Genomic DNA, 25,324 nt, shown 5'->3' with positions numbered 1-25,324 from the left:
AAAAATATTTTTTTAAATACCATGATTAAAAAATATTTTATGACTTATACAAATGGTTGGAGCATCCGGTATATATTGTGACATCTCATATCGGATAGGGGGAAAGATTATGACGTTAAGTATGAATTTCTCTTAACTAGATAGACTCGTTTTAAAGCCGTGAGGGTCCATTGGGTCCAAAATGGATAATATCTATACAATTGGGAGTTCTCTCGATTGGAAGCTTCCATATCGAATATGGGGAAAAGTTCTTAGCACTATATAACGTGTAGTCATTACAATTTTTTTTAACAACATTCCTTACAATTCATTTGAAGTCAAAGAGTGTGATGTCATTCGGAAACTTTTGAATAGAAATTTTGTTTAAAATGATTTAAGAACTTTAATAAAAAAAAATTATTTATTAATTTTAGAAATTAGTAAAAATCGAATACAGCATTTTAAAGAAATTAAAAATTCAATAATTTTGATTTGCCCAAGATTTTAAAATATTTTAATTAGCTATATTAATTTTTATTGTTAGGGTTTTTCATAATAATTTTTTTTAGACCATTCATATGTATATAGTGTAAGAATTGAACTCAAGTTTCCCTCATGCTAGGGAGGAAAGCGAATTCAGTGAAATTCAGCAGCCGAAAAGCTAAAATATGGCATTTTGATAGCTAGGGTTTATTCCATTGGGAGTAGGAGGCAGAAGAAGCAGCAGTATGGAGAGGATTTCAGCAGCCTGCGCCATGGAATGGAGCATTGATCTTGAAAAGGGACTTCGCTCCAAAGTTGCTGGTTAGATTTCTTAAATTTCTTTCACTAGTCTGCTCTGTTCTGTATGTGTATTCTTGACTACTAACAATAATAAGGGTTTCAGGTGGGCCTGTTGAAGCCATATTACAGATTGGACAGAGACTTGAGCAGTGGAATAGAGAACCGGAACCAACCTTGCCTGTGTATAAGATGTTTGGCTTGGTTCCAGGGGAGGATAGGCTGTTTGCTAACGCAATACTTCTTCGACTAGCTGAGGCTTTTCGTGTGGGTGACCACAGTGTCAGGCACTCTGTTGTCAGGGTTTTCTTATCATTGAGGAGCCGTAACAAGAACAAGTACAATGGTGGAAAAAATTATGGGATTTTGTCAAAACACAGGGTACACAACCAATCACAACTGCTGAGTAGAGTAAAGATTGTTTTTGATAGCGGGGATGTTCAATCCAGAGCACTGACTTTAGTTCTTTTTGGTTGTTGGGCTGATTTCGCTAAAGACAGTGCTGAAATTCGATACATCATTCTCTCGAGTTTAGTCTCCAGTCATGTTGTGGAGGTAAGGGCAGTGTAATATGGGTAAATTTTGTGAACATCCTGCGTCCCATAACTTATCTTTGGTTATCTTTTTCATTACATCCATGAGTGATGTACTCAAGACTCTAATTATGTATAAGAATCTCCTCATGAATTTATCTTCATGTGATCTTTGCGCCTCTCCATTTTTGTAAACCAATGTTTTGTTGCTTTCCTCCATGTACTGAGACCATTGTGTGGATAGAACTGGGTGGAACTCTGATTAAGTGGAAATACCCTGTGATATTTTGATTTGTTTTCTGTAGGTGAGAGCCTCCTTTTATGCTGCAGCATGTTTCTGTGAGCTGTCTGATGACTTTGCTTCTGTCATCTTGGAGATATTGGTTAACATGTTGTCTTCATCTCAAATGATGTCAGCTGTAAGGTTAGCAGGAGTGCGGGTTTTTGCTAAAATGGGGTGTTCATCTTCACTTGCACATAGAGCTTACAAGGTTTTGCATCTCATCTGAACATACATACTCAATTCTGCATGAGAAGGGTACTGTTCTAGCAACTGGAGTACATTTGTGGGCTTTAATCCAAGTGTCATGTGATATGATGGTATTACATACACAGCATGATAGAGTTTGGGCTTGGACAAGATCGTGCATATTATTTTGTATTAAATCACTTTCTAATGAATGCGTTGATACTCTTGAGACATGCTCTTAAGAATTGCTCAAAATAGCTCTATCCTAACTTTTGGTTTGCTGAAATATACATTAAGCATAGAGAAATGCACTGTCTCTCAAGCATATTTATACACAATAGCATTTCTAAAACATAACAGATTTGTTGTTTATATATAGGGTTCTATTGTGATACTCACCATTAGTTTATTGCAGGTGGGTTTAAAACTGCTCATGGACTCTTCAGAAGAGCATTTCTTGGTTGCAATGCTGATTTCACTCTCAAAACTTGCTTCTATATTTAGCTTTCTGATTTCTGAACAGGTATTCCCAATCTTTTATGTTGAACTTGTGTGCATACTCTAGTTCAGTTGATGGACTGAGGGAACTGTCTACCTGCCACCTTTTAATGTGGAAAGTTTCCATCTAATAGTCTTGTTGAAGTAGTAAAAATGTATCCAATATTCTTGCTGTTTTTCATTTGAAATAAATAAAGAAAAAGGTTAGTGGCTGCCATTTGTATAATGTTTATTATGTCACAAAATATTATGATATTATGATATTATGATGGTTCATAACTGGATTATTAAAGGGGCCTTGGTTGACTTGATAGTCTAGATTGTGTGTCACAGCCCTTCACAGATCAAAAAAGCTATCAACAAAGCCTCTGTGCAGGTTGCAGACAGGTTGAACATAATGCCTAAAAAAGAAAAGAAAAAAAAAGAGACTTCTATTACATCTTTGTTTCAGTACTTCTCAAGAATTTCAAGGTTTCAGTATGGATAAGTTCAGAAAAAGTTTATTAGCCATTATACCTGTTTGTCCTGGATCAGTGTTTATTTTTTTATTTTTACTTTTAATTAATATATTATTATTTTGTCTTCTGTATGCAGGTAGACTTACTTTGCTCATTTCTTACCCAAGAAAAAACCTTGCATGTGAAAGCTATGGCGATAAGATGTTTGCATTTTATCTTCATAAGAAGTATGTGTCATTTTCCTGTTAGTGCATATATAGTCAAAATATTGTTCAGCATGTTAGATGATCCTGAACTTCCATCAGACTTGCAATGCCAAGCTCTACGTATTTTCCATAAGGTCCTTCCTGAGCTCATATTGTTAAATTTATAATATTGTTTTGTTATGCTGATGAAGTTATTGACTAATGTTGGTCAATTGCAGATTGCATTGTATTCCTTAGCTAATGGCAGGGACATACTTGAACTTGATAAGCTGTTAACAATCGTTGATAATGCATCCAAGTCTCCAATCACATTGAAGCAATTATTAGTCATCCGTGTTTTGGTAGATATATCAGGCAAGCTTAGGGAAAGAATTAGAATTGGATCTGATGGAGCTGATTCAACCCCTCTTCTCTCACAGATCATTGCATTTGTCATAGATCAGGTTACCTCCTTGGTGAAGCCTATGTTGGATCTTTGTTGCACTAATTCTGAAGTGGAAAAAGAATGTCAATGCTTGTTCAGCCTTCTCCTTCTTCTGGTTGAAGAGCATCCTGACCTAGGTGTTCTAGCTCTAGATAAAATTCATTTATTTATAGAGTATCTGGTGAATATGCATGATGGAGTCATGTCTGCAAGTAAAGCAAGTTTGTCAGTTAATGAGATTGTGGACTCCAAAGGAAAAACAAGCATGTTCATCATGTCTAAGCTTGCAATTTATGTTTACAGATTTGTGGTGTCTTGCCTCGAGCATCTCAAGGAAACTGGGTCCATCACTACTGAAGTAGTTCATAAAGTGAAGCTTCTGGTTGAACACGTGCATCGATGCAGCTTATTTGATTGCTATATACACATGATCTACTCTCTTCTGTTGTATTCTTGTATTGCTGGGGATTTTGTGGTGAATGAAAATAAGGAAACTAATAATCACAATGAAAACTTGCTTGTAACTCTTGATGATCACTTGATTGAGCATGAAACCCTTGCCTTGGAGTGTGCAGAGAAGATCTTCGCAGGGATGGATTATTGGGATGCTTACAAGGCTGGAAAATATGCAGCACACCAAGGAGCATGGTTCACTGCTAGTTTTATATTTGAGCGGCTAATGACGAAGGTTCAGTCTGATTCCTGTCATTGCTGGTTGAAATCCTTGGCTCAATTTTCTCATTCTGAAAAGAAAATACAACTGATACTTTTACCAAAACAAGGCTCCAGTTTAGTCAATTGGTTACAGACAAAGAAAGTTTCTACCATACATTTCAAGGACAATCCAGTTGAAATTGCCCTAGATGCTGCTGGGAACATCAACTTACCTAACTGCTATGAGAAACTTGTTGAGGCTTATTCTAGTCTTTGCTCTTCATTGGAAGCTCTAGAATCCATTGTCAAACCAGGTCAAGCCTTTTGCTTTCAGAGATGGTTCTTAGCTTTAAGAGTGAAGGTTTTAGCAGCAGTGGTGGATATAGTTAAACTTTTAGGTACTGTTCCATTTAACCAGGATAAAATTACCAATGAACAGGTTAAGAGAAGTATTCTGGTTGAATATCCACAACTTTCCCAACAAATCAGTCAAGTTTCTTTTCAGTTGAAGAGGTTAGCACAAGAATTTGATTTAATGGCCACATCCTTCATTGGGATGGACAGCAAAAGTTCAAAAATCATCTCAGCACTCGCCCTAAGTTGTTCAATACTGGCCTTTATTACTGGATTCACTCTTTATTTTCCAGAAATACCCGTAAATAAAAATGTTACAACTTGCAGTTTGGAAGGCTTGGGAAGATTTTCACATTCGGTGCTCATACAAGATTTAATTGGGCGACTGTGGCATATGGACCATGAGATGATTGCAAATCTGTGCCTGCTTTTGAAGGCGAGTGGACAGCCCAAGAGCTGTTGCCACTTGCAGTCTGGAAATCAAATATGGAGCTCTGGTTGTGGAGTGAAAGATGTTCTTACAGTTTGTAGATATGCTGTCACCAGGGTTGTTCACTTGCAAAATGAGGCAAATAAAGGGCATAACGAGGAGGATCTATCCCAACTTACTAATGATGGTTGGCAATGTCTGTTGGATGTAGTTACAAAATGGATGCACATCCCTTTCCAAACTCCCAAATACTTCTTTCAAATAAGGTATGCTAAAGAATGCTCCAATATTGGCTCCTTGTTTCCCTACATATTACCAAGGTAGTTTTTAGTTTGCGATTCTTATGTAGGACTAGATAAGAAACTAATGCTAAATGCTATCTTGTCTTATAACATATTGCCCACTATCTGCATCCATCTCTCTTGGGCAGTGATTGATAAAACTGTTTGTCACATTTTAAATCTTTTGGCTTAAGTTGACTGGGCAGGTTGCCCAATTCCACTATCAATATGGCTGTAACTAACTCTCTAATATGATCTACTTTTATTCAATTTGTACAATCAGCCACCTTTTTCACTACTTAGGGAATAATGTAATCTTTTCCCTTGAAAATTCTTCAACATCAAAGAATCTGGACCATAGATTCAAGGTCTTGGTTGTTATTTTAGATTTCTTCCCTTTCCACTGCTGTAATTCTGTTTTTCATTTTAAGTACTATGTCTAATGTTCGACTTCATCAAATTTCAGGCAGTGTGTTGGTTCAGAGCTCTTTGCTTCCAGTACAGACACCAGGAGTCCAGATGGAATATCTATCTTACCAGGCTTCCACCTATCACTAAATCTTTGCCTTCAACTGAAGAATGTGCCACCAGATCGCCCAATTCAACTGACCAAGTTGTACTGCATTCTATATTGTAAAGCATCCTTCGGCACACCCAAACCAATCGAAGAAAACAAACAACGGATGCAGTCGGGATACCATTCCTGGGAAATCGACGACATGATTGATTTGAACGAAAGTCTATTCCAGCATGTGACAGAGGACGGAAAGACTACCAATGCAAAGCTTAGAAGTGTCGACAATGGCGATGGTGGTGTAGTGAAAGCATTTGTGTGTTTTGAACCAAACGAGAGAGGACAAGGGTTCTCAACTTGCTTGCTTGATGTATCTGGGTTTCCAGTGGGGTCCTACAAAATCAAATGGCACAGCTGCTGTGTGGATGATCAGGGTTCTTACTGGAGTCTTCTCCCCTTGAATGCTCCTCCTGTCTTTACCCTACTTGATCCACTGCATGCTCCTGTCACCACAAAATAAGCCCATGTAAAATAGGAAAGGACATTTATCATAACAACTACTATTATTAGCATGTTGTACAAAATCTTTGCAGATCAGCTGGTGGCCCATGTGGGTGGGAATAAAAGTTGTGACCTTGCTGATTATGTGGTCCATTTAAATAGAAGCTATTTCTGACATGGTCTTTTATTTTTGTCCAAAAAGGAAAAAGAAAAAGTCCCAAAATTACAACAATTTCGAATAAGTCAGACCCACGCTAATTCATGGGTCATTTAGCCAAATATCATTAGGACTAAGAGTCCGTTTGGTAGATAATATAAAAAGCATTTTTAATTTTTTTAATATTATAAAATTTTTATTCTTTGAATATTAAAAAATTAAAAAATATTTTTTAAAATCACCGTTAAACACGTTTTTAGTCATATAAGAGAGGGTTTGGTGCGGTTTTGATGACGAAAACAAAAACAAAAGTAATGACCATTCGAGTATTCATTAATTTAATTAAAAGTGATAATATTTGGAAAGATTGAATAAGAATTTTTTGGGAAAAAGCGCACACACACGCGTCTTGAGGTGCGGGAAGAGCAGCACAACCAACCGGATATTTAGCACAGGACTCTGTGTCTCTCTCCTTCGCAGAAACGGGCCCATTGTCTCAACCACCCATCACCCATTAGTCCATACGCAACGCAGAAAAATAATTAAAGAAAAAAAACACCTTTTCTTTTCTCTCCTTCTACACCCTTTGTAGAGATCGGTGATCGGAGGTAACCGGACTCTCTCATCTCATTTTTTTGATGTACATTTTTGTTTGATTCGTCTGATTTGAATTCATTCAGTGGTAAATACAGATGTGGGATCGGTTTCGTTTTCTGGATTGTTAGGCCATTGTGTATAGGAGGATTTCTACTTTCTATTTCTACCAATTAATTGAATTTATTCGATTTCGTATGATACGCCAAGCTGAGCCACCTCTTTGTGGAGTTGTGCTTTGGTTGTGTCTTAAATCTCAGATGGATGTGTGAGATCCTTGAGAAGATCTCGGCTTCCTCTATGTTTCTGAGCTTTTGGTATCAAGATATAGGCCCCCATTTGATTGGGGGATTGAGGGGTTGATGTGGTTCTGGAATACATCATTGGCTTCGTTGCTTATGGTTGATTGGGCTGAAATATGGTATTTTGATCATATGAACTAGGAAAGAGGCTATCCTGTTGATTATTTATGGGTTCTTGTTTGTGGGATGGTAGAGTTTTTTAATGTCGGTGTCATCCAAAGATGGTGGTTGTTGTTGACCTTTTGTGGTTATTGTGTGAACATGTTGTCTGTTGTTACTCAGGTTACGAGTCATGACCAACGGAATGCAGAGCGTGGGTGAATGTTCAAGCTCAACTTCCTTAAGCAGTCAGCAGGATTTGGAAGATGACCGAATGATTGCTGTTGTACTGTCGGAAGAGTTTGCTAAGTTAGATGGTGCAGTTGGTAGACGCCTTGCCAGTCTGGAACCTGTTCGTGTAAGATTCTTGGTCATTCTTGATCTTCTTTAATTCATGGAGTTAGATCAACCTTTTTTATTCAATGCCTCTGGGGATATTTAAGTATGATTTGTTTGAGCACTAAACTTGAACATGTCTCCACTGCTAGACATTTGGTTGAACTGTCATGTTTTGATGGATGGATGGATGGATGGGTTCCACCAATTCGCCATCTGTTTAGGAAATTTTTTTCTGAAGTTGGTGGATGCCCCCAGAATATACAGGCACTGGTTCATTTATTGAATTATAGGAGAATACAAGATGACCATATCCTTATGCAATGCTACGTTAATACGATAACCATGATATACAAACATGTCTTGCAAGTATTCATCCCACTCTATCTTCATGTATGAACTTTGCATGTGGAACTCATGTCAATATTTGACTCTTGCATCGGTGCCGATTTCCACTTTTGCATGGCATTCAACAACGATTTGATTGTTTTTATTATATTGCACACTTGTATATATATATATACTATCATCGGTTGAATTGTTATGGCAGCTGCACCTCTCTGGTTAAGGATCCCATTGTTGGAGTAGGTTCAGGGGAGTGACAATGTCACCTTTTGTGTTATATACTGAAAAAAAGTTTCTGCTCAAAAGGTGTGTGTGCGTGTGTGGGGTGGGGTTGTTGTTTGGGGGCCCTTAGGTGGTGGGTTTCTGCTTTCACACATATAACATATGTTTGTGAATGAAGAGGATGATATAATGTCTTTTAAGACTTGTCCAAGTAATCTCAAAATTTGTGCAATGTCTAAATTTTTTTATTATTATTCTCTTTTAAATGAAGAAAGCTTGTATCCTTGGTGCATAAGACTTCTTGGCCTTGTTTGCACATTTGTCTTCTTATTCTTCTGCATTACTTCAATGTTGGGACAATAAGTGTATGCTTATTTCAAGAGAGTTTTAATGATATTATGTCATCCATTATCTTGTGATTGACTTTTATGATCATTGCATACTAAATATTTTAGTTTGTTGATTTTTATATGGTTTTATTTATCTGAATTTCCTGTTTGTCACTGAAAGAAACTCTTGTGATTTCTTCTAGAATTGACTTCTTGAAATTTCAGCATGTCCCGCGGATAAATTTCTATATCCCTAACTTGAGTGATGCAAGTTTGGATCACCAACGATTGCAGCAAAGGTATGTCTATATTTGATAGTCGTAGTGCTCCCTAGAAATTTCTTCGTGGGTGAATTTCCTAAGAAGTATCAAATAATTTTTTTTTTACAATTTTCTTTTCTGGGAAACGTGAGTAAAAGATTGAAATTAGGAAAATTGAAAAATAAGAAATGTAGAAGACTAATTATTAAGTTTTGAAACAATATTTGAAGTATTGAGGCAATCTGAAAATTTAGCTTTTCTTCCAAAATATACTGATATGACTGCTCAGTGTGTTTGTATTTATTTATTTACTTTTTTGGAATGGCTAGAAAAATAATATCAATTATAATTGTAATCACAACAATGAAAATGCATTTCTTCACTTCCTCTGCCCAAGCTCTTTTGGTTCTCATCTCTTGCTTTGAAGCACCTTTGACTTCAATCAAGCCGCTTCTCTTTATTGGTGTTTTTGTTGATCACCATGCCCATGTTTGAACTGCCTTAAGGAGAGAGTTATCATATCAGGAATGGCTCTAAACATGGAGGATCTCATTTCAAAAGCGAATAGATAGTCAGCTTCTATGTAACCTCTCAATTTACTTTTCAAACTGGAGATGCTGAAACTTTGACTTAAGCTTTTTCCATACAAATTTGAAGTTCATCATTCCCTTGCTACAATTTGTTCATATAGAGACCTTGGAAATGTTCTGCTTATGTTTTCTATTTGCTATTCAATTTTGGATAAGTTAAGGAATTAATCTATCTCTTTGAGTCAGCCTGAACCTAATATGAAGGCATCTGCCTCAAACTTTTCAAGGTCTTCAAACTTTGCCTCATGTTTTTTCCTTTAAAACAGTGTTACTCAATTGGGTTGTTTCATTAAAACCATGCCAAAATTTTTTAATATGGATATGTGTGTTTGTTGCTCCAACTGGGCTGAATAAATTTATCTCATCGTTTTCTCCCAGGCTAAATGTTTACAGGTTATATGAAGTGAAGGTCTCTGGAGATGGAAATTGTCAGGTTTGTGTGGTTCTGAAGCAATTTGGAAATACTACCTTCAAGAGGTATATTGATTTTTTCCCCTTTATCTGCAGTTTCGTGCACTCTCAGACCAGATGTACAAGTCACCTGAATATCACAAGCATGTTCGCAAAGAAATTGTGAAACAGGTAAGAGCGCCTTTGAAATGATCAGAAATTTGTCTTGGAGACTGAGGTACATTTGGTTCTTAATGTTGGGGTTGGAGATTAGATTTGGGGCCCCTAGTTCTAAATCTTCTGTCATGGGTGGAGAGTCCTGATGAAATTTCACTCTAAATTCAAGCACTGGATTTTAGCTAGGAGAAAGAAATTTATAACTCTCAAGGTTGCAGATGTTGACTTCAAATCCTTGTATATATATTAGTAAGGACAGGAGAGAACAATGTTAACAAGCTGTCGAAATAAGCCCACCAGTGTTCTTCATGTCTCTTCTTTTTATCCTTTTTTGAAGAATAGTGCATCCTTCTTTTTTCTTGATTAATTTATTAATGAATCATTTCATCCCCTCTATATATTAGCAAGGATTTTATTGTCCAAATGAAGTCTGTCCCATGTACTTTTGCCTTTTTTTGTGATTTGGCACTGTTAATACAATTTTGTTTGCCTATCAAAAAATTCTGTCCAGATAAAGCCCAACAATATTCTTCATGTATCTTTCTTTAAGGATAGCTTATCCTTCCTTCTGTTGATTTTTCATCCCATATATATATTAACAACCTGGTGTTGCCTCCATCTTGTGGCCTTCACCATCACCACCAACACCTAGGATGACCCATAACTGTCCTTAAAAAGCCATAAAAACTAGCATCACCACATTCATGAATCCAACATCATTGCTATTGCTACAATCAAGCCATCTTGAACAAACTTTTTCACTATCACAACTTCTGTCATCACCTTCCTGTTTCAACAGTTCATCATTTAGTGTAGTGTTTGGAGAAAGAGGGCGAAAGGGTAGTTAGTTTGACTAAATTAAACAGTTCATTATTCTGCCTCCCTTTTTTGTCCTAGTTTAAATGAAATGGTGACTTTATTTTGGTATTTGGTGAAGAAATACTAAAGCCATACCAAAATATATATTTTGGCTTAGAAAAAAATAGTGTGGATAAACATGTGTTTGTAAGTCAAAGGACTGAGATTATGTTTGAGTCAGGAAGTACATGATTGAAGTTATAAATTGCTATGGAACATCCGCTGAGTAGTCGAGAACTCAGATCATGAAGTTATACATAGTATCTAAAATTTTTAACTTTTATTCAAATACCTTAAAATTTTTACTTCACTTAATGTATATATGTGGATGGATGCATGGGCACATGCATTCTTAAAAGGAATATATTGATGTTGGTGTCCTAAAATGAAATTGAAATTGAAATGCCTTCATCCCCGAACCAAGTGTAATCTTATTGCAACGGGAATCTGATGCATGTCCGTTGGGTTAGAATGATCAATGAAGATTCATGGACATGACTGCTAATAGTTGAAAGACTGATGAGTTGAATTGACCTACTTCATTAGTCCTTAAGATGATAGTCACTATTGTTATAACCAGTCCTACAAAAATTTTCTTTTGTTTGTTATTTATTAAATACAGGTGAAAAATGCTAACTCAACTGTTTATGTTGTATTAAATTTTCCTGTGGCAGCTAAAGGACTACCGATCTCTGTATGAAGGCTATGTCCCAATGAAGTACAAGCGCTATTACAAGAAGATGGCAAAGTAGGATAACGTTTCTTGGGGTTTTTGCTTTCATCATTTTAATGCACCATACAACAGTTGATGCATTTACATCAAGGTTTAGAAGTGTTTCATCTATGTGCTGGTACAGGAGATTTCTGTTTGTGCCTCTAACTTTCTGCCTGATGCAGGTCTGGTGAATGGGGTGACCATATTACCTTACAAGCTGCAGCTGATAGGGTATGGTACTCCCTACCTCCCTCCCTCCCTCTTTCTCTCTCTCTCTCTCTCTCTCTCTCTCTCTCTGTTTATTGATCACTGTGATATTTGGGAGAATGTTGTGTTCATTGCTTTAGCAAAATTACTCTGGCATGAATTCATTTTGGTCAACCTAGGTAGCTGTAGGTATTCTTGAATGAACTTTAAAATGCTTTTCTTTTTATACATGGCTTCTTATTATAGTTGATTTCCTAACTTCATGCTTGCTCCGGCATGAACAACTGAGATAGTTGTAGGCCTTGTTGAATGAACTTTAAACTGATTTTCATTTTATAGAGGACTTCATGTTCTAGTTGATTCAATATCTATATTGCTTCTGGATTTTCTTAACTCCATGCTTGACTTTGAAATTTGTATTGGTTTTAAGATAATTAGGATTTTCCTTGCTGCAAAGTTCTTTTGAGCAGCATATTGCTAGGAAGTATATAATTCAATTGCTTCAGTGATAGAATGCTATCTGTGGAATGCGTGAAATGTTATATTATTACATTTGCATCACAGCACCATATGGGTTTTGCCAGATTTTTTACAATCTATGGTACCATGAAATAAAATTTTAAAACATTTTTGTCAACCAACCTAGATATTCCATTTTTTCCTATGAAGAAAGAGATGAAAAAAGCTATACATGATTTAAAAATAGTTTCCTCTTGCAAGTGGAAGATGATGCTGATGTCAATGCAGCTAGTGTTAGATATGTGCTTTTTTGCATGGAGGAAATATACATTTTGTTGAATTTCTTTATTTTTTTCTTAAATTATTTTGCTGGTACCTCTTTAGCTTCATTTATCTATCATCATTCTAGTTTATTATGTCATTTCTGATACTTCGTGGGCTAATAATTTGGATCCATTTATATGCAGTTTGCAGCAAAGATATGTCTCTTGACTTCATTCAGAGACACCTGTTTTATTGAAATAATCCCTCAATACCAGGCACCCAAACGAGGTAAGACAGTAAAAAATTATTTTCCCCTCCCCCCATGTTAAAGTTTACAAAATAGAATCTCTCTCTCTCTCTCTCTCTCTCTCACACACACACACAAAATAGGCCCCAATTTTGCCAAATAAATCTAGCTTGTTTTCTCCTTCCTGCATTTTTTCTCTCTGAAGTTGGGTCAGTCACAAGATAATGTTGAATTTTTATATCGTAGTAATCCTCTTTCTTCCCAGTAAGCTCCTTGTGCAAGATGTATTCAACTCTTGGCATCCATTTAACTTACATGGAAGAAAAAACCTGCCAAATTTGCACCCCATCATGTTCCTAAGCCCGTCTGTCTTATCAACATGCACCTCTAGTTAGGATTTTTATGTACTTGGATTTTAGTCACTCAGATCAGGCACAATCTTATAATCTATAAGCGCTGGGGGTTGTGGGACTAGTCTCCATCTTCAAGATAGTTTAACTTATCTGAGAAGCATACTTCTGTAGTCCCTATGAACTTGTATTCTTACACCTTCCTGTTTTCTTGATATAGAGCTGTGGTTGAGTTTCTGGTCTGAGGTACATTACAATTCACTATATGAAATCAAAGGTTCGTATCATACTGAACTCTAATTAATGTGGGTGCGAGCCTCAAAAGGTCTATGTGGTGTCAATGATTTTAAAACGTGTCTATGTTTTCTTTGTGCAGATGCTCCAATTCGGCAGAAGCCAAGGAAGAAACACTGGTTGTTCTAGAGGCAGATTAATGATTTTTGGACAGCATTAAGGAGCCTTTGAAAATTTTTATAATGTGCATATTTTCCTTAGATGGTTTCATTTTGTTATTTTCCTGATAAAGTTCATGTATTATAGATATTCAGATTGGATGACAGAACAAAATGAAAAGTACTGATGTTGAAATCTATTAAATATTACATTTTATTCTTTAACATGATTGATGTCTTTGATTAAGTGAAGCTAACTTGATCTGTCCCCCAGCCATCTGAAGGAAAATAGTTGGTATAAACTAGGGTATAACTTGGGCACATTCAACCCAAACCAAACTCATATCTTGGGTGGGCTTGGCAACCCTCTTTGCAATTTGGGTTGATTTTGAGAAAAAGAAAAAAAGAAAGCTAACCCTAATTGAATTTGATTTGGGATGGCAATCCGAATTTTTTCCACAAATTCAACACTACTGAATTGAAAGGAGGAAAGTGTAGAGGCACACGCACCTCTCAATGATAGAACTGAATTCTTATTGCATAATAACATACAAGAGAAGATGTTTCACATTCTCATCAGAACTTCTTGGCAAAAATAGAAACGCGAAAATTAGAACAGGAATGAGAAAAAAGGAAAAACCCCAATGCTGATGAAGCCACTACTCCCAAATCCGCTCATCATTTCCATTTGTTAGCCACAATATCAGCCAAATCCACAACCCTTTGAGAGTAACCCCATTCATTGTCATACCAAGCTATCACCTTAACCATGTCATCTCCCATAACCATGGTCAGTGATGAGTCCACGGTCGAGGACACATCAGAGCACCTGAAGTCAACTGAAACCAGGGGCTCATCACACACAGAGAGAATCCCTTGGAGCTCCTTCTCAGCACTGTCCCTGAAACCAGCATTCACCTCCTCTGCAAAGGTCTTCTTGGACACCTGAACAACAAGGTCCACAACCGACACATTTGGGGTGGGCACACGCAGGGCAATGCCATTGAGCTTGCCTTTGAGAGTTGGGAGGACAAGGGCCACTGCCTTTGCTGCTCCCGTGGATGTTGGCACAATGTTGAGAGCTGCAGCTCTCGCACGTCTAAGGTCACGGTGGCTGGCGTCAAGGAGCCTCTGGTCCCCAGTGTAGGAATGAGTTGTTGTCATGGTGCCCTTGATGATTCCTGCCATGAATTTTTAAGCTCCCATCATTCAAAGCGATGGAGGGAAGACCATGGTGACAAACAGACGAAAGGGGTATGTAAAATTACCGAACTTCTGGTCGAGGACCTTGACGAAGGGGGCAAGGCAGTTGGTTGTGCAGGAAGCATTGCTGATGATGGACTCATCATGATTGTATTCGTCTGCATTGACGCCGACGACATAGGTTGGGATGTCACCCTTTCCTGGGGCAGTGATGAGCACCTTCTTGGCCCCTGCCTGGATGTGCTTGCCTGCACCATCTCTGTCCACAAACACCCCTGTCCCTTCTATCACTAGATCAATGTCCAAGTCCCTGGACCATGTAACAAAAGCCATCACCATTATGAATGTGAATGCTAATTAGTCCATTCGATCCAAAAAACTTGATGGGTGATTAGTATTAGTTACCCCCATGGGAGGTCAAGAGGGTTGCGGCTGGAGACGATCTTGATGACCTTGCCATCCACAGAGATGGCATCATCGCCGACTGCCTTGACATCCGCCTCAAAGGTGCCAAGGATGGAGTCATACTTGAGGAGATGGGAAGCCTGCTTGACACCTCCTGTGTCATTGACGACAATGACATCCAAGGGGGAGTCCTTCCTGCCATGCCAGCACCTCAAGAAGTTCCTCCCAATCCTCCCAAATCCATTTATGGCAACCTTTAGCTTTGCTTCTGTTACTCCTTTTCTGTATCCCCCGCTGTTGCTTCCCACCTTCACAATCATAATTCATAACTCACAAGTGCCACCCCCAACACAAGAAGCAACATTATACATATTTCCAAGTGCCCAACATAACATAGTATACCAATGTTCACTGAAATCATATGAGAAATGCTTCATGGGTTCCATCTTTGATTTCACAAAATTAGAATCATCAATACCATGTGTGTCTGTTCAGTAGTATTACTCAATGCAGGTACACACATTATCATTCACACCCTGATAAAATGGACACCACTAAACACTAAATGTATGGATAAGTTTCTGAAAAAGAACATGAGCAGGACAATTACAATTCAGTGAAGGCCCCATCTTCCATTAAGTCTGGTTCAGTGATTGCTACATTCATGGCCAAAGTCCTTTATATTCCAATTTGAGAAATCGGGTTCATTTTGGGCTCTATCATTTTTGTCTTTAAATAGTCTCAATAAATAGAGGGAATTGCTTTTCAATCATCCAACATAAGTTCATATAACAATAACAATAACAACACAGATAGCATGCATCTCTCTTCTCCTAAGAAGCATCAGAGCCAAAGAAAGCAAAGGAAAGAACTCACAGCAGAAGTCTGGAAGGCGACGACTGAAAGAAAATCATCAGAGGTTTTCCTGTTGAAGGAAAGGCAAGCTGAGGAGTTGCGGAGTCCTGAGAATTCTGCAAATCCCTTCCCATTCGCCTGAACAAAGTAGAGTATCATTATGTCACAAGTACTACTACAAAGAGAACAAAAAGATAAAAAAAGAGTAGTAAGAAGAGTAGTAAGCATGCAGGAACCTGAAGAGATGGTTTGGCTACAGAGAGAGTAGCCGAGGCCATTTGGAAAGAAGCAGTATAGTAGCAAAAGGAGTGGCAAAGCAGTTGGGAAATCCCCTTCACAAAGCTTCTAAATTTGAAATAGTAGAGGAGGTGGTAGTGGTAGTGGTGGTGGTTAATTGGGATGGCTAAAAGAAAGAGATGATGAGATTATGGATAGCCTCACATCCAATGAATGGCTGTGGTTGTGTCACCCCCCCACCCTTCCAAGTTCCATTGTCTGCCTCTCCTCTTACCACCCAACGGCCAGTTTATGGCCCTTGGGCCTCAGCCTGATTTTCCAAGTGGGCCTTCTTCAATGTGTGAATGCCAACAACTTCCCTACAAATTTACATGAAATAAAAATGAGAATGTATGGTTATGCTCTCAAGAGATGAGATTTAAAAGGGGTGTGGATGAATCTGATGGAACTGATGGAATCAATTGTGGTCTGCCTTTATTTGACCTCACATGGGGCTTTTGGGTCACTTGCCCCCACCCCCCACATTCACAAGGCCATATTATCGGCGGCGACGATTTTCAACATCTTTGTTGGATCCTTTATCTCCCTTATTCGAATTTTGGGAAAAGGGATTCGCTTACAGTAGGAAAAAAATTGGAGTTTGTAACTAATCTTCTTTCGACAGTCATAGCCTGCCAGCCCATCTACTTTTCCGCCCCCTCCACTATCTTAGACTGTCTACCATATGGTCTTCACTGAGCTTAAAGACCATTTCACTTGACTAGAATTTTTTGATAGGTAAATTTGGGTAATAAGCAAGAGAAAAAGGGTGGCAATCCATGTACCCACAAATATACCAAAACTCATCAACAACAGAAAGGGATAGGAAAGAGAGATGACTACAGTACTAAGTGACTAACAAGCTCCCAATCCCCATACTATCAATAAGGTTAAGGAAAGGCCAGAAGCAAGCCCACACCTTTCTTAGATCACAAGAATAATGTCTCCATGCAATACATCCGTATCACTTATTAGTCATACTTTGTTAGGATGGACTTAGTCATCTCATCTGAAAAACAATTGATTATCCTCTTTATGTCATATGACGTCATATTTATTTGTATTCATTTCGGGACTTGATCATCCGAAGGCACACAATGAAATTTGACCCATATCGGAGAACGCACTTATTTCAAGGTTCACTCATCCTAAGGTTTCAATTTTTCAACCATCGTTCTCTCGGGGCCTCTCTTCATTAGCTGGTCCACTCACAAAAAGAAAAGAAAAAAATGGAAAAAGAAAGAAAGAAAGAAGAAGAAGAAGAAGAAGAAGAGATTGGTTACTTGAGTATGATTGACGGATATCACCCCTAAGCCAAAACACACACACCCAGTTGGTAAATTGGCGTCCGGGACAAAGGGGAATATTCGGAGGGTTAAGTTAGTTGAAACCTAGGTAGTCCCAGATAAACAATAAGAAAAGTGAGTTAGGAAGCTAAGTATCTTTAAAAGAAGAGGTGTGTAGGACAGATACGTGCAACCCAGAAGGACAAATCGAACAATATCAGTTCACTGGAGGCTAATCAGCAATCTATGTTTCCCAAGACACTTTGTTACTCCTACAGGGCCATACATACAATTTCATACATTGATATGATTCAAAGCCACCACTCAAGTTTTAGAGGGCATACCACGTCCGGTGCTTAACAATATGGAATCAATTGAGGGCTCAAATCATATTAATTTATTCACCATTTGGAAGAATGAACTTAAGACTGCGTCTCTGCTTTTGTCTTTGTACTAGAAAGGATATGCCAATCAACCCCACGTGGATGGCTCTCATTCTCTCTTCCTGGTTACTAATATGGGCAGTGCAAGTTTTTTTCTTACCTCCCAAACAAGAGGTGTTTGTTTGATGGTAAAACCACTTTTTATAATCAAAAGAAACCACTCAAGTCTTAAGTCCTTTAATTATAGTCACAAGTATAGTTGTAAATAGACCGAATATTGGGATCCCTGTTGTCTTTGCACAGTCCTCCATCAAACAAAATAAGCAAAAGGGAGCTAAAGAAAGGACCACTACACAGAATGAGTTGATTGTTTTTCTTTTATATTTTTTATTTTTCAAATAAAGTTAACAACTATTCATTCAAATTTATTGCAATACTTGTACGGTACAATGTAAGCAAGCTACCATCTCCCAACAAATGTCTTTTATTTCCCATGAGCCAAGTTTCCTTGATAATGATGAAATTATTTAATATATACTGTTCACCCGTTATCTAACGACTTAAGTTTTTAAGTTAATTGGTAGCTTGACATCCACTTGATGGTACTTGGGAATTCACCCGTTATCTCTAACAACTCAAGTTTTTAAGTTAATCGGTAGCTTACCCTCCACTTGATGGTAGCTGGGAGAGAATCCTTTTCGGCTATCTTGATTTGCCGGAAAAGAAGCAGACAAGGAGCATGGTAATGTTGGATGCAGCTTAAGGTATAACCATGCCACTTGAGAAATTGTTACATGGGGTGTTGCAGAAAAAGGGGAGGGGATCACATTTGAGAACATTCATACAAGGATGAAGCTGCATATTTTTGCTTGAGGAGAAAGCTGGAGCTAGTGCTTTTGAGTTGGAACAATATCAAAACCAATATATAATATAGTATAATGTCGAAAAGGAAAGGCCATTAAGCAAGCTTCACTATACTATTAATGTCCCCACCTCGTACACTTTTCTTGGGGTGTATATAAATGAAGGCCAGGCACCCCACTGGTAGTTGCAGTCAGAGCTTTCCTCTTAGGCTTTTTTCCTACTTCCCACCTTCTCACCTCCATCAGACAAAACTGAGGAGTGAGGGGACATGGCAAAGGAAGTTGATTTAAAGGTGTGCTGAAGCCACTGACATGCCTTCGTTTCTCAAATGTCTCACTGCTTTTCCTTTGTTTTTCTTCTGCTTGTGTTTTCACCTATGGTTGGTCTAAACCCAAGTTGCATTGCCTTTATTCCAGAAGGTCGAATTGAAGGTTACTGTCAACTGTTGTGATGGTTGCAAGAGGAAGGTTAAGAAGGTGTTACAGAGTATTGAAGGTAATGAAAGAAGCGCCCACTGCCTTGTCAACTCTTCATTTCATGTAACTAGAGCTCTTTTTTCTGCTGCTGATTCTGATGACTCTACGCATCAGGTGTTCTGAAGACCGAAATCGACCCTTTGCAGCCTAAAGTTACAGTTGTGGGGAATGTGGATCCTAAAATTCTAATAAAGAAGCTACAAAGGTGTGGAAAGCAAGCAGAAATATGGAGCAGTGGTAATCAAAACGCCGGAAAACAAAACAAGGAAACGGACACGGCCTTGGCAAAAGAGAAAGAAAAATCAAAATCCGGGTGTGAGGAGGCAAAATGCTCCGACTCATCCGCCACTGCCAATGAAAAAAGTAAAGAAAGCTCAAAGGGTGGGGATGGAGGTGAGAACAAGGATTCAAAGAAGGAACAGAAGGAGTCCAACAGCTGTGACAATACTAATAGTACTAGTCTCAAACTGACTAAGAGTGAGAACTCTCCTCTGCCTCCCCAAGTAAATTTCACCATGCATCCAAGTATGTTGCATGAGACAGGTAATATCAGGTCTTGCACACAGCACTGTTGTATGGTGGAGCCATGCGCTATCACCTTGCCCTATTATGCAATACACTCATACACAGCTCCAGCTCCTACTCTTGTTCCAACCTGTTGCAGCCAGGGACTGTACAACTTGGAAAGGTCGGTATCTCAGCCGCCACTCCAGACTCCAGTAGCACACGTCGGGGATTACTTCAGTGTTGAGAATACTGTGGGGTGTTGTGTGATGTGAGAGCCCCAAATGGCCACCCAGTGTCACTTGGGAAGGAGCTGTTCCACCTAATGGGTTTTTCTAGTATGATTCCAGAGTCAGTTTTAGGGTAATTTTTGTAGTCTATAAATGACTTCCTCTTTCTCAATGGTCATTGGCTTGTTTTTCCATTATTTCTTCAGAATGATATGGTTGTGGAACCTACTAGACTTGCACTTTTCAATGGCAATAGAGACAACCTTGGAGAGAGAGAGAGAGAGAGAGAGAGGAAGCAAGATTTCAGCCATCTCTACGTGGCATACATTTTGTTGGTAGATACATGATCATCACTAGCAAGATTTCAGCCATCCCTACATGGAATACATTTTGTTGGTAGATACACGATCCTCACAAGCTTCTGTGTTCAACTTTTGAGATGGCTTTTGCCATAGTAACAAGGCAGGCTTACAATGACAAGACTAGTTTACTATCTGCTTGTTTAGGTTTGACGAGTACTTGCTGTCACTTTCAGCACAATTTTCGTCTTTTGATGTAGTGGCCCAGGAGTTGCCATGACTGATCTTTAAGAGGATGGTCAATGGTGGTGGGCATCTTCTTCCACCAAAAACAATGATTATTATCATGGACAGCGATTGGCATCTCAAATGTTATACAAAGACTAATGCATCTAATTCATATTAAAGAAGAGGGAAAGAAAGAGTTATGCCTGCAATCATATTCCATCTTAACATAATGGGCACTTTACAAAAGCATATCTAACACAGGATTAACATAAAGTTAATGGGTGAGCATGGTACATGTAAAGAGGTTTGACGGTCTTCCACCCTAAGATAAAAGAAAAGTTAGTCAAGATTATAACAGCTAAATGTTTTGATCCCCATGGCACATATGCCTATAAAAAGAAGAGTTTTGATTAACATGTTCTGGGAAACACCTTGTGAGATTAGATCAGCAGTTGCCAGCAAGCAGCAGTTATTGGCGGTGGTGGTGGTGGTGCACGGACAACAATCTTTACCTCCTGAGCTTCTTCACTTGATGGAATCTTCTGAATATTTCAAAATTTGTTAGAGCACCTCTATCTAGAGGGTAGAGAAGCAAATTGATTTAATCATAAATAGGACATTAATCTAGTTTTCTGCCCCTCTGCACTTGTCCACTGCCAAAGGGGTGAAGATCCTGGCAACCAACAATCATCCAGTCATTCTCAGCCTGTTAGCTTCTGCAACATTAGTTCTAATATCATAGCAAAAATTTTGACAAAGAGATTGAACCTTTAATGAATAATTGATTCTACTTTTTCAGTCATTTTGTAGAAATGAAATTGTTTTTCTTCTAAATCAAAGAAGGGCACAGGGGGCTGTATGGGGCTAAAGTCAGATTGAGAAGATCAGTATAAATAAGCTGTAAGCCAGTAACTGCCTTTCACCATGGCAGTTTTATCAAGATCAGGTTTTTATAACAATGTTTTTTTTTTCCTTTTTTAATAGGCGATTTTAATAACAAAGTACTGAGACCGAGCAATGTATTTTTATCCTACATATTCCATTTGGCTAATAGAATACCTCATGGAAAATTGCCTACCTCCTTTTTTATCTTGCTAGGTTTTTCATTCTATGGTAAAAACAATTAGATGGCAAAACAAAGAGATAATAATAGATAACAAAAGAATTCTATTCCAACTGACTCTTACTTTCTCACTCATTAATGTTAGCTCTAGGCAATCAGGAAGACTTTTTTATCCTGACTATATTCTGTCCTCTTTTGCCACTCACCCATATCCTTTCAGATAAACTCACTATGTGTGACTATTTGTGATTACAACAGAAGAATTCTATTCCAGTTGACTCTAACTTTCTCACTCATTAATGTTAGCTCTAGGCAATCAGGAAGATTTTTTTATCCTGACTTTATTCTTTCCTCTTTTGCAACTAGTTCATCTCATTTCAGATAAACTCAATATGTGTAACAATTTTTATCACAAATATAGCTAGTCAATCAGGAAGACTTTTTTATTCTGACCTTATTCTTTCCTATTTTGCCACCCGTCCATCTCATTTCAGATAAACTCAATATGTGTGGCGATTTTTATCACAAATATAGCTAGTCCTATAATGAACTGAAACTTGCCCTTCCAATATGATAAATCAACTCTTGACATAATCCATTCCCCCCAAAAAAAATCAACTGGCACCATGTTCACTTTCTCAGTTCCAATGAGTTGTTTCAGAGTACTCTTTGTTTGTGTTAGAAGTGTGCCAACCTGAGTGTATGGGAAGTATAGAAGATATACACATAAGGTAGGGAAAAAAAAAAAGAACAGACATATAGGGAGAACAGAAAAACTTCCTTGAGCTTCAATCCTGATCATTCCATGCCTTCAAACATTCTATGATGCTATTTCCACAACTCCCATGCAAGACCCAAGCAAACTACTCTCCACTCTCTCCTTTTGTCCTCCTAGCAAAATATCCCTGCCAACTAGACACCTTCCACTTCATTGTTTCAGGGGTACCCAAGAAACTCCAAAGAAACTGAAAAACATTGATCACAAATCATTGAAAAAACAATGACTCACATTCTCCCTATCCATTTTACATATGCGGTCCCAGCTTGGAATGATTCTCTCCCAACTAGTCAATGGTTAGATTTTCTTCAAAACCGTTACACAGCAAAAAATGCCACCTTGATAGGAGTATTTGAAACCAGAATTGCTTTGGCTATAAAAATAATCCCCTTCTTAGCACGGAATTTCTCGAGTCAAAATCCATTTCAAAGCATCCTCTCTTGAAGCACTTATCTTTGCCTCATGGATATGATCCATAAAGGAAGACTTCCTTGATCTGCCAATTTTGAAGTCTTAAAAAAAACCTAGGTCCCATGCCCCTCTACCATCTCCAAAATCCAATAATCAACCACCATAGCCACCTAGTTGACTACAATCCTATAAAAATTAGTTAATATCAAATTCCAGGCTCTCACCAGACCATAAATCATGTCGGTAAGATGTATACTATCCATTTCCCACATTAAAGTCGCATGATCATAGAATTTTCCTCCATCTACCACTAGTTCCACTCCTTAACCCATCCTTACTCATAAGAATCACTTGCATCCTCACAACACCAACTCCCAGCTCCTTCCCATATTCTCAAGCTAAAACTTTTTGCCAGTTACTATCCCTTTCAATCTCACATCTCCACAACCAGTCACCTATGCACTTCCTCCAGATTCATAATACCTAGCTCACCCTGCCCCTGCTTTTGAACAAAAAACCACCTTCTGGTTTGTCAATCAATCTTCTTCTCCTTTCCAAGTGCATCACAGAAAAGGTCCCTTTGAAATATTCAAGTCTTGTTTTTACCAATCCCAGGATAAAAAAATGCAGACAAGGAGCTTGCTCAAGACCTTTGGATGAAAGTGGCACCACCCTTCTTTGACAAGCATTGCTTGTCTCGGTTGGCCAGCCACTGATCTAGTCATCATCATGCTAAAAACCTCCAATACAATTACAAAGTACATCAGAGATAAAGAATCAGTATTTCTAATCCCCCTCAATCTTCCAAAAAATCCAGTTGAAGTCTTGTCTCATTGTCTAATCACTTTGGGTATCAATCTTATCTAGTTCTTCATTTTTATCCTCAACTTAAAATTTCTGCTATCCATCAGTTATACTAAATTGACTGTATTACAAATCTTTTTAGCATAAATACTACTCAATATCATCAGTCACACCTAATACTTCAACAAATAGCACACCACATGGGAGCCCCGTCCATCTACGCTTGGGTATCAACATTTTCCAATATACCACAGAAATGAAATCTAAGATCATTTTAAATCTAGGCTCGAAATTTTAAACTCTAGAAAAAGTTCACCAATTCATAAAGGAAAGGAAGCTTATCAAAAATAAAGGAAAGGAAAAAATCTTGTAGAACAGGGTAGGCAATTTTATCATCACCACTTACCAAACTTGAACATAAACAACCGTACATTTAGCACTAGAAACAAAGCATAGAAAGACATGTGAAACGGAAACCCACCATCAATTGCATTTCCAGGAGCTCAAACCCTCAGTATCTGAAGCTTAGTCGAGAAGGCAATTGCGACCCAATCGGGCTGGGAGGAGGACCACTGCAGCTGCTCGATTTCTGCCCCCGCAGTGTATGCCAGAATCGGATCCAATCCCCCTTCCACAGGCTGCCCCATGGATGACAAATCCCAGATTAGGGCCTGTGAATCATCGCCAGCAGTGCAAATATGGCAAGAACTATGGGGCGCCCACGCAATAGCATTGACACTGGCCTGATGCCTCTGCAATTCCACCACTGGGAGAGTAGGGAAGCGGATGTCGAGCACCACAACCTTGGCGCTGTCCATGATGATAGTAGCCATGTACCTAGGATCCTGTTTGTTCCAACCGAGCCGAACAAGAGGAGTGTCGGGCTCGGAGCTCTCATAGATAATCGTCGAGTGCTCCTTATCGCGCAAATCAAAAACCCTAACCGAGCCATCAGCAGAAACAGAGGCGAAAACTCCGACGCCACCCCAAGCAATATCAAAAACCTCCTTATCATGAGCGATAAGCTGGGTATCCACCGTCTCCCTCTCAATATCCCAGATGGTACAAGTGGTATCAATACTGGAAGTCCCGATCCGCTTGGGCTCCGCCTCGTTCCAGTCGAAGGAGGTGAGCGGTCCACAAAACTCACTATTCCGATTCCCATTAAGTAGACATTTGAGCTCAACGCGATCATCGGAGATGTTCCAAACCCTGAGAAAATCGCTAGAGGTGGCGAGCAGGTCGGGCTTCTGGCAGTCCTTGTCGGGAATGAAGATGGTCTTAGTGGGAGGATAGTGGTGCTCAAAGGAAAGATTAGGATCGGAGCGGATCTCTCCGGTGGAGTCGTCAAGTTGGACGATCTCGACACGATTAGGGTACTGCTCGAGAAGGCTAGCAATGGCGAGACGGTACTTCTTGTCGCGGCGAACGCTCCAATTCATGGCGTAGATGTGCCAGGGAGCCTCGTAGGTGTAGATTTCCGATCGCTTCTGCTGCTCATCGGAGGCATCCTGAGTCGGATCGCTGCTCGCTCCCATCTCTCTCACAGGTCACAATTCAGAAACACTAATATGATACGGGGTTCGTACTTCTTTGCATTCATACGGGGATTTTGTGGGTTTCTGACCAACCATGCGGATAAACCCTCTTTTCTATTTTGCTTCCAAATTTCCAACTTAGGAATCCTTTCGCCATGTGAAAAAACAATAAAGAGGAAAAGTAAAAAGAAAATTTAAAAATATATTTAAAATTAATAAATTATTTTATATGTAATTTTACTCATTTTTTATTTTTTAGATAATTTTTCTTATTTTTCATGTAGAGATCCAAGAAAATCATTTTTTTCTTAGTATTTTTCAGGATTCTCACATTATTCATTACTTTA

The 25,324-nt window shown here is 38.6% G+C and overlaps 5 protein-coding genes across 15 annotated transcripts; 3 read left to right on the top strand and 2 right to left on the bottom strand.

Moving 5' to 3' along the window:
• The first annotated feature begins 572 nt into the window (after nt 1-572).
• LOC100265170 (uncharacterized) lies at nt 573-6,258 on the top strand. Of its 4 annotated transcripts, none has more exons than XM_002276459.4 (7): nt 573-783; nt 866-1,314; nt 1,598-1,783; nt 2,177-2,284; nt 2,854-3,057; nt 3,142-5,051; nt 5,533-6,258. In XM_002276459.4, the coding sequence occupies exons 1-7, from the start codon at nt 708-710 to the stop codon at nt 6,098-6,100; spliced, it is 3,501 nt and encodes a 1,166-aa protein (XP_002276495.1). In that variant the 5' UTR covers nt 573-707; the 3' UTR covers nt 6,101-6,258. The 4 variants fall into 4 exon arrangements, with proteins under 4 accessions (XP_002276495.1, XP_059598418.1, XP_010660643.1 ...); XM_010662341.3 differs by lacking the exon at nt 573-783 and having other exon boundaries at nt 981-1,140; nt 1,260-1,314; XM_019225200.2 differs by lacking the exon at nt 573-783 and having other exon boundaries at nt 1,034-1,140; nt 1,256-1,314.
• Nucleotides 6,259-6,784: 526 nt separating this feature from the next.
• Nucleotides 6,785-13,599, top strand: LOC100251519 (OVARIAN TUMOR DOMAIN-containing deubiquitinating enzyme 12). Of its 3 annotated transcripts, none has more exons than XM_002278285.4 (10): nt 6,785-6,846; nt 7,417-7,591; nt 8,691-8,764; nt 9,694-9,748; nt 9,823-9,897; nt 11,415-11,488; nt 11,638-11,686; nt 12,589-12,673; nt 13,203-13,259; nt 13,359-13,599. In XM_002278285.4, exons 2-10 carry the CDS (start codon nt 7,427-7,429, stop codon nt 13,403-13,405), a joined length of 681 nt encoding a protein of 226 aa, XP_002278321.1. In that variant the 5' UTR covers nt 6,785-6,846; nt 7,417-7,426; the 3' UTR covers nt 13,406-13,599. The 3 variants fall into 3 exon arrangements, with proteins under 3 accessions (XP_002278321.1, XP_019080548.1, XP_010660641.1); XM_019225003.2 differs by having other exon boundaries at nt 6,834-6,920; XM_010662339.3 differs by lacking the exon at nt 6,785-6,846 and adding an exon at nt 6,868-7,253.
• A 292-nt stretch (nt 13,600-13,891) lies between these two features.
• On the bottom strand, nt 13,892-16,494 carry LOC100246378 (glyceraldehyde-3-phosphate dehydrogenase A, chloroplastic). The gene is made up of 5 exons (XM_002278316.5): nt 16,074-16,494; nt 15,859-15,975; nt 14,983-15,290; nt 14,643-14,887; nt 13,892-14,555 (listed from the first exon to the last, which is right to left on the bottom strand). Exons 1-5 carry the CDS (start codon nt 16,113-16,115, stop codon nt 14,053-14,055), a joined length of 1,215 nt encoding a protein of 404 aa, XP_002278352.1. The 5' UTR covers nt 16,116-16,494; the 3' UTR covers nt 13,892-14,052.
• Nucleotides 16,495-18,843: 2,349 nt separating this feature from the next.
• On the top strand, nt 18,844-20,082 carry LOC100259969 (heavy metal-associated isoprenylated plant protein 32). The gene is made up of 3 exons (XM_010662338.3): nt 18,844-18,938; nt 19,063-19,141; nt 19,237-20,082. The coding sequence occupies exons 1-3, from the start codon at nt 18,915-18,917 to the stop codon at nt 19,899-19,901; spliced, it is 768 nt and encodes a 255-aa protein (XP_010660640.1). The 5' UTR covers nt 18,844-18,914; the 3' UTR covers nt 19,902-20,082.
• Nucleotides 20,083-20,527: 445 nt separating this feature from the next.
• Nucleotides 20,528-25,134, bottom strand: WDR2 (WD repeat 2). 6 transcript variants are annotated; one of them, XR_787590.3, is made up of 3 exons: nt 23,921-25,134; nt 20,815-20,925; nt 20,528-20,705 (listed from the first exon to the last, which is right to left on the bottom strand). XR_787590.3 is itself a non-coding variant. In XM_010662288.3 (2 exons), the coding sequence occupies exon 1, from the start codon at nt 24,975-24,977 to the stop codon at nt 23,943-23,945; it is 1,035 nt and encodes a 344-aa protein (XP_010660590.1). In that variant the 5' UTR covers nt 24,978-25,134; the 3' UTR covers nt 20,528-20,925; nt 23,921-23,942.
• Between the last annotated feature and the right edge of the window lie 190 nt (nt 25,135-25,324).

The sequence above is a fragment of the Vitis vinifera genome, chromosome 14, assembly GCF_030704535.1.
Source record: "Vitis vinifera cultivar Pinot Noir 40024 chromosome 14, ASM3070453v1".
Classification (NCBI taxonomy): Eukaryota; Viridiplantae; Streptophyta; class Magnoliopsida; order Vitales; family Vitaceae; genus Vitis; species Vitis vinifera.
Note: the sequence above shows the minus strand (reverse complement) of the source record. Positions and strands in the feature narration are given on the sequence as shown.

Excerpts from the sequence above, each read along its gene's own strand:
- LOC100265170 (XM_002276459.4), top strand. The coding sequence starts at position 708 with ATGGAGAGGATTTCAGCAGCCTGCGCCATGGAATGGAGCATTGATCTT. Across the intron at positions 784-865 it reads ACTTCGCTCCAAAGTTGCTG|GTGGGCCTGTTGAAGCCATA; the intron begins GTTAGATTTCTT and ends TAAGGGTTTCAG. Across the intron at positions 5,052-5,532 it reads AAATACTTCTTTCAAATAAG|GCAGTGTGTTGGTTCAGAGC; the intron begins GTATGCTAAAGA and ends ATCAAATTTCAG.
- LOC100251519 (XM_010662339.3), top strand. The coding sequence starts at position 7,195 with ATGTGGTTCTGGAATACATCATTGGCTTCGTTGCTTATGGTTGATTGG. Across the intron at positions 7,592-8,690 it reads CCAGTCTGGAACCTGTTCGT|CATGTCCCGCGGATAAATTT; the intron begins GTAAGATTCTTG and ends TTGAAATTTCAG. Across the intron at positions 12,674-13,202 it reads ATACCAGGCACCCAAACGAG|AGCTGTGGTTGAGTTTCTGG; the intron begins GTAAGACAGTAA and ends TTCTTGATATAG.
- LOC100246378 (XM_002278316.5), bottom strand. The coding sequence starts at position 16,115 with ATGGCCTCGGCTACTCTCTCTGTAGCCAAACCATCTCTTCAG. Across the intron at positions 15,976-16,073 it reads TAGCCAAACCATCTCTTCAG|GCGAATGGGAAGGGATTTGC; the intron begins GTTCCTGCATGC and ends TACTTTGTTCAG. Across the intron at positions 14,888-14,982 it reads CCTCTTGACCTCCCATGGGG|GGACTTGGACATTGATCTAG; the intron begins GTAACTAATACT and ends TACATGGTCCAG.
- LOC100259969 (XM_010662338.3), top strand. The coding sequence starts at position 18,915 with ATGGCAAAGGAAGTTGATTTAAAG. Across the intron at positions 18,939-19,062 it reads CAAAGGAAGTTGATTTAAAG|AAGGTCGAATTGAAGGTTAC; the intron begins GTGTGCTGAAGC and ends CCTTTATTCCAG. Across the intron at positions 19,142-19,236 it reads GGTGTTACAGAGTATTGAAG|GTGTTCTGAAGACCGAAATC; the intron begins GTAATGAAAGAA and ends TCTACGCATCAG.
- WDR2 (XM_010662288.3), bottom strand. The coding sequence starts at position 24,977 with ATGGGAGCGAGCAGCGATCCGACTCAGGATGCCTCCGATGAGCAGCAG.